The sequence below is a fragment of the Megascapheus bottae genome, chromosome 28 (genome assembly GCF_031878675.1).
Source record: "Megascapheus bottae isolate mThoBot1 chromosome 28, mThoBot2.hap1, whole genome shotgun sequence".
Lineage (NCBI taxonomy): Eukaryota > Metazoa > Chordata > Mammalia > Rodentia > Geomyidae > Megascapheus > Megascapheus bottae.
The window spans coordinates 6,020,200-6,026,867 of record NC_143536.1 but is presented as its reverse complement, the minus strand read 5'-3'; the positions used below and the strand labels follow the sequence as shown (position 1 = coordinate 6,026,867).

Here is a 6,668-nt window from a genome sequence, read left to right as displayed (position 1 = left end):
ATCTTGGCCATTCTTATTGGGGTAAGGTGATATCTTAGGGTTTTTTTATTCGCATTTCCTTTATATTCTGACTAGGACTCAAACTCAGGACTTGACCCTTTGGTTCATTGGTTGGCACTCTACCAACCGAACCATACCTCCAACCCCTAGATTTGAAAACAGAACGCTTATGCTCTGATAGCTCAGGGTCAGGGGTCATGCACACAGATTCCACCACTGGACGGTGTGATGGTGACAGGAGTTGCAGCTGACTGTGGATGGTTGCTGGTGGGGACTGCGCCCTCGAGGCCTGCTTCACGGATGATAAGAAGAGTTGGGTTGAGCCTGACCTCCATGTAGAGCAGAGGCTGAGAGAATATCTTTTTTTTTTTGGGGGGGGGGGGGTCATGGGCCAGGCGCTGTTCCAGAGCTCCTCAGCTCCAGGCTACAGCCCTACCCCTGAGCCACAGGCCCACTTGGCCTTGTTGAGAGCTTAACTGGAGATAAGAATCTCAGGTCCTTTTGTGCCTGGGCTGGCTTTGAACCTTTGAGCCTCCTGAGTAGCTAGGATTACACCACTGCGCCCGGCTCGAACAGCTTTTTTTTTTTTTTTAAGCTTCTTCATCCCCCTCTTGGCTATGGAGAGTAGTAGATGTTTCTTCTAGGTCCTGTTTTCAAATTCTTTGGGATAAAAATCTGCAATATGTTCACCATAAAGTTCAAGGGGATGCCATCTTTTATGTACAAGGTACAGAGGTGCTGGGAGATCCCCAACAGCCTGGGACAGGGACTCTCTCCCTCCACATCCTGGCCCACAGTTATTGTTTTCTGCAGTTAGCTCATTTAAAAAAAAATTAGGATCATCCCCGGGGTTCACTGTCTGTCCCTCCCTGTGATGTTGAACTTCTTTTCATCCCCGTTTGTTGTTTGGAGGAAGATGGACTCACGTTCTCCGCCAGGTGTTTGCTTTGCAGGAAGAAGTGTTTTTAGCTCTGTGCTCTCCCGCTCGCTTTTGTCCCTCGTGTGTTTCGTGTTGTGGGTGACATGGTTGTTGGCTCCTTTAGCTCTGGACTGGATGACTTCTGGTGAACCTGGCTGCAGGTGCTCCTCGGCCTCTATCCTCGGCGCTGTACCGGCTGTGTCAGAGCCTATGTTTTTCCAGAAGTGTAATAGACCGCTTAGTTGGGTGGTGACTCTAAGGTCACTTTGGAGGGGAAAAGGATGCTGTCCCTGAGCTTTTTCACTCAAGCCTAGTGCTCTACCACTTTGAGCCACAGTGCCATTTCTGATGTCCTGGTGGTTCATTGGAAATAAGTCTCACAGACTTTCCTGCCTGGGTTGGCTTTGAACTATGGTCCTCAGATCTCAGCCCTCCTGAGAAGGAGGGAGTATAGGCCTGAGCCGTTAGCGCCCGACGTAGCTCATCTTTCAATCCCTCTGGTGTACGCTCGGCCCACTATTGTATGGACAACAGAAGGGGAAGGAGCCTGTCTTGTTTCTGATAAGGCTGGTATGAATTATGGAATACTTGCCCTGTGCTGGGTACATTGCTCCCCCCCTGCCTTCCTGTAAGGCATAGAACTAGGATGTGTAGACCTGGTGGACAGATGAGGAAACAGTCTTCAGGTGGTTAAGATTTCTGCTCAGGCGCATGAAGCCAGGGGCCGGCGCCTCACTATAGAACTTCCTGCATGCCGGGTGCTCGGCTTGTGTCCTCTCCCTTGTGGTCTCCCCCCCACCTTGATCCCAGAGACACCTGACCTGCGATGACCTCCCGGTCCTCCCAGCTGCTCCTTCCTTTAGGCCTTCTCCCCAGACATGGCCCATATGCCCTGTGTCCCCACATTATTGGCGAAACCAGCTTCCCACTTTTCCTTGAATTTATCATATGCAGTCCTAAGACCTGGTATTCCTCGTTAGCCAGCTTCTCCTGGGCTTCTTGTCAAGTACTGACCGCTGACCAAATCCCGAGATTTTCTTGATGCCTGATTTCTAACACCGATCAGGAACACATCAAAAGTCCCGAGCACGCATTTCTTGATGTCGGTTTTAAGTTCCGGAAGTGTCCCTGGCTATTCTCAACCCTGCCCCTGAAAGTTTCAACTGTTTATTGTCACCAAAAATTGCCAGTCCCTTATAAGTCTGCTTTCTTTTCTTTCCTCCCCCGCCCCGCCCGACTCCAGTCATCTTAAAAAAAAACAAAACAAAAAACCGAGAATTTTATTTTGGGGGAGCCCCTGGGAATTTGACAAGCTCTCTGGCTTTTATTCTGCTCAAGGCTGGAGAGATCTGCTGACTCTTATCTGACCGCTTGTCTGTTAGCATGATGCCCTGAGGAAAGCCCCTTCCTACTCTGTCATTAAAAAAAATAAAAACAACAAAAAAACCTTTTGGGGGGGGGTTCAGGGGCGGGGTGGGGTGGGGGAGGGAGAACTAGTGATTGTGGGGGCTACATAAAAACAGTCTCGAGGTTATCTGAGCGCTGACATTCCGTACAATAGCCATAAGGGCATTTTCCAAATTTAAAACTCTGATGGAGGAAGTGGGTTACAATAGCAGCAACCTTTGACCCCAAGCAGTCATAATGGTTTCCTGGATTCAGAGATTCTGTGGGCCAAGGGTATCAGCAAGACGCGTTAAACATAGAACACAATGTGCGAGCGGGAGGGGCGGTCAGGGGCCATCTTTCTTTGTTTTCCTTCCGGCAAAAGCTGATCCCATCAGCTGCTGATCTGAAGAGGTGTTTCTTCTCCTTTGGGACTTCGGTGAAGCTGAAAATTCTTTTCCCCAAGGAACCATCCAGAGGCGCCAATCCATCCCCGAAACCCATCCAGGAGGGATGGTTGCGATTCAGTTCCTGTTGTAGAGCCAGCACGAGGCAGAGATTGGCCTCAGAATCATCCATGAGAAACGCCACTCCACACCAGGCCTTCGTCTCCTGTGCTTCTCACTTGGGGGTCTCAGGGTGCACTGAGGAGCCTCTCAGGGCATTGCCCAGCCTTACCCAATTGTCACAACCAACCATGACCCCGACATGGTTCTTCTGGGACTTGGAGTCCCTGAGCGGCTCCTGCTTGGTAGAGGCACCACAGATCTCTCGAGATAGCTACGGGGCGGAGGGGCAGGCAAGGTGAGGGTTGAAAACACGGGGACTGGCAAAGAAGACTTGAGTCTGGGCTGCAGGAGATTCAGAAAGGGGAAGACGTTCTAGAAGAAGCCACAGACATGACCGTGGCAGAAGAACATTCCGGAAGGAGGCAGCAGTCAGTGCGAAGGCCCTGAGCAGGCATGGTGGCCTCTGAATGCCCAAGGAGATCCAACTGGCGGGATGGGGTGGCTGGAGCCACTGCCAGCGAGTAGAGGGGGACAGCATGGGAGGAGGGGCAGTGGAAAGAAACCATGGCTATTCACACTCCAGGGTGGCCCAGCCTCATCGCCAGCGAGATAGAATTAGGGTCCCAGCGAGTCAGACTCCCACTCTAGGTGGCCAAGGGTGTGGCCGGCTCTGCTTGGGTTATTATAGCACCCCCTTTCCACACACGGTGTGGTTAGCATGTGGCTACAGATCATAGAGGGACACCAAACTTAGACGTGCCTGATAGATCTTTTTTCCCCTGGTTCCTTTGTTCTGGCTTCAGGAAATACCCCAATTTTCCGTATGGAAGTCAAAGAGTTGTCATCAAACTCAGTGGTGGTAGAAACAATGAGTGGAACAGGAGTCGGGGGGCTGGACTTCATTCCTGAGGCAGAGCTGAGCTCTCGAGGGCTTATTATCTCATTTAACTGTGCCGGCAACTGGATGGAGGGAGCTCTGTCTCCTCACGTCTCCCAGTCCAGAGGGGGGGTGGGGGGAGAGAACCATCCGGCCCAGGCGGAAGGCAGAATGCTGGGGTTGCCTGGCTACCCTCACTCAGGGCCGCTCTCCCTCTCCTGAGCCCTGTCACAGACCCTCAGGAGGGAGTAGAGAGGACAGAACCACGTCCTCCTGTCCCTCTGCTCTGAGCTCTGCCATCCCGGTAAGATGTGGTGAGCTGTGGGGGGGTGGACGGGAGCCCATCCTGGCCCCCGGTGGATGGGGACATGAGAGCTCACAGCCCCGGGTTCGATTCCCAGCTCCAGCATGGGGAAACTGGGAAATGTGGGTCAGGCCCTCCGCACCCTTGTGTCTGAATGGCCCCGCTGTCAGGATGAGGGTGTTGGTGAGATTGTGCTCCACACATGTCCCCGTCCCCTCTCCTCTCCAGATACCCGCAACCCAGTGAAGAGTTCCAGGCCGGGGGGCATCCAGCCCCTCACGGTGAACGCGAATGCGGGCTCAGCCCAGGATGGAGCAGGGCCGGAACCGCATAGAGTCACCGCATTTCAGAACCACTGAGACCAGTGAGGAGAGACGGAGAGGGAGAAGAAGAGGGAGGGGAGGAGGAGGAGGAGGGAAGGAAAAAGGAGGAGGAAGAAGAGAAAGAGGAGCAGGGAGAAGAGGAATAGAAGAAAGAAGAGGAAGAGGAAAATCAAGAGGAAGAGGAGGAAGACGAAGAGGAGGAAGAGGAGGAACAGGAGGAAGAAGAAGTGTAAGAAGAGAAGGAGGAAGAAGACATGGAGGAGGAAGAGGAACAGGAGTAAGACAAAGAGGAGGAAGGAAAGGAGTGAAAAAAAGTGGAGGAGGAAGAGGAGAAGAAAAAGGAAGAGGAGGAAAAGGAGCTATAAGAGGAGAAGGAAAAAGAGAACGAGGATGTGGAGGAGGAAGAAGAGGGGCGATAGGAAGAAGAAGAGAAAGGAGGAGGAAGAGGAAGGAGGCGCAACATAAAAGGGAGGAAATGGAGGAAGAAGACGAGGAAAGTGTAGAGGAGGAGGAAGAAGCAGACATAGAGGAGGAAGTGGTGGAGGAAGAGGAAGAGGAAGAAGAGGAGGAAGAGGAGGAAGAAGAGGAAGAGGAGGAAGAAGAGGAGGAGGAGGAAGAAGAGGAGGAGGAGGTGGAGGAAGAAGAGGAAGAAGAGTTAGAGGAGGAAGAGGAAGAAGAGGTGGAGGAAGAAGAGGAAGAAGAGATAGAGGAAGATGAGGAAGAAGAGGTGGAAGAAGAAGAGGAAGAAGAGGTGGAGGAAGAGGAAGAAGAGGTGGAAGAAGTAGAAGAAGAGGTGGAGGAGGAGGAAGAAGAAGAGGAGGAAGAGGAAGAAGAGATGGGGGAAGAAGTAGATGAAGAAGAGGAGGAGGAGGAGGAGGAAGAAAAGTTAGGAGGGCATGATGAGAAAGAGGAAGGAGGAGGAAGAGGAAGAAAAAGAGAAAGTGAAAAGGGAGAAACAATAAGAGGAAGAGGAGGGAGAAGAGAAGGAGGAGGAGGAGGGAGAAGAGGAAGAAGAGGAGGAGGAGGAGGGAGAAAAGAAGGAAAAGGAGCAAAAGGAGGAAAAGGAGGAAAAGAAGGAAAAGAAGGAAAAGGAGGAAAAGGAAGGGGGAGAAGAGGAGGACGAGGAGGGAAAGGAGGACGAGGAGGGAAAGGAGGAAGAGGAGGAGGGAGAAGAGGGGGACGAAGACAGTGAGGGTGGGGTCACAGCCCCACTGGGCCCTGCCTCCAGAACCCCGACTCAAGCCGGTCTGCGCAGAGTCAGGAGGAGGACGGAGTGAGTGCTCCCCTCCTGCACATGGGGTCCCTCCCTTCCCCGGGGAGCCCTCTGCGCAGGCACGCACACATGTGGACACCCCCGGGCTCTGGGTCCTCGGGGGACGCCCGGCCAGCTCTGCGGACCAGCGCCGCCTCGTCCCTGTTGGCCCCTCCCATCCTTGGATGGGGTGATCTGGAAGTTTCACGCTGGACACACGCGGGCCGGGTGAGGGCCCCCCCTACCGGACACTTGGGGAGAGCACAGCCCCCACAGGTGGATGTGCACTCAGCCTTTAGAGATGAATTGTCATCACCCGGTTCACGAGAAGCTGACCACAAAGCCAAGCAAACCCCCTTCCCTTCTCCTGCCCTTTGGCTGCTGTTCTGCCACCAACATTTCCTTTTCTGGGTAAAGGCGCCACAGCAGAAATGCCCAGGAATGGCCTTCAGTCAAGGACAAATTGTTCTGTGAACAAGCACGTCCACATTTAGCTCTTTCTTCCTTCTTGCTTCCTTTCAGTGATCAAATTATTATTACTCCTACTACTAATTAAAAGAAAAAAAAAACCCTGAGTACAACCCTGGCTTGAACATAACGACGCTGTAAAGAATTTTTCTATTGAACCTCAATGTTAGAAAAGCATGGAAAGCTACTTGCTATGACGAATGGCCCATGTTCCATTCTAAATAAAACTGTAATTCATCTGGTTGATTCTGTGGGTCTGTGTGCTCCCCAGTTTTGCTTTTCTTCCTTCTCTTTTTCCTCCTCAGTAAAAAGACCCAAGTATTGGACTCTGGGGGATGGAAAGGGGGAGAAGCCCAGGGTAAAGACAGAAACGAGAATGAAAGGCGAGGGGACACGTTCAGGGCAGGAATGTCTTTTGAAGGCAGGGGCTCAAGTTCCCGCTCATTCCTATCTTGCTTTGTTCCCCAGGTAGTCATAAGAGCAAAGTTGAATGCGAGAATTGCCTGTCCATGTCCCATTCATCCTCTTTATCTGATCCGCGCGCCCCCTCCCTTCCTCCTGCATTCACAGGTGCAATGAGGCCAACCATCCTGAAAGCATCGCCCTACTTACCTGGATGGGCCCCAAATC

At 52.3% G+C, this 6,668-nt stretch overlaps 1 protein-coding gene across 1 annotated transcript; it reads left to right on the top strand.

The window, feature by feature from the left end:
* The first annotated feature begins 3,924 nt into the window (after positions 1 to 3,924).
* On the top strand, positions 3,925 to 5,629 carry LOC150045058 (uncharacterized). The gene is made up of 2 exons (XM_090319865.1): positions 3,925 to 3,995; positions 4,224 to 5,629. Exon 2 carries the CDS (start codon positions 4,287 to 4,289, stop codon positions 5,508 to 5,510), a length of 1,224 nt encoding a protein of 407 aa, XP_090175991.1. The 5' UTR covers positions 3,925 to 3,995; positions 4,224 to 4,286; the 3' UTR covers positions 5,511 to 5,629.
* Positions 5,630 to 6,668: the final 1,039 nt, after the last annotated feature.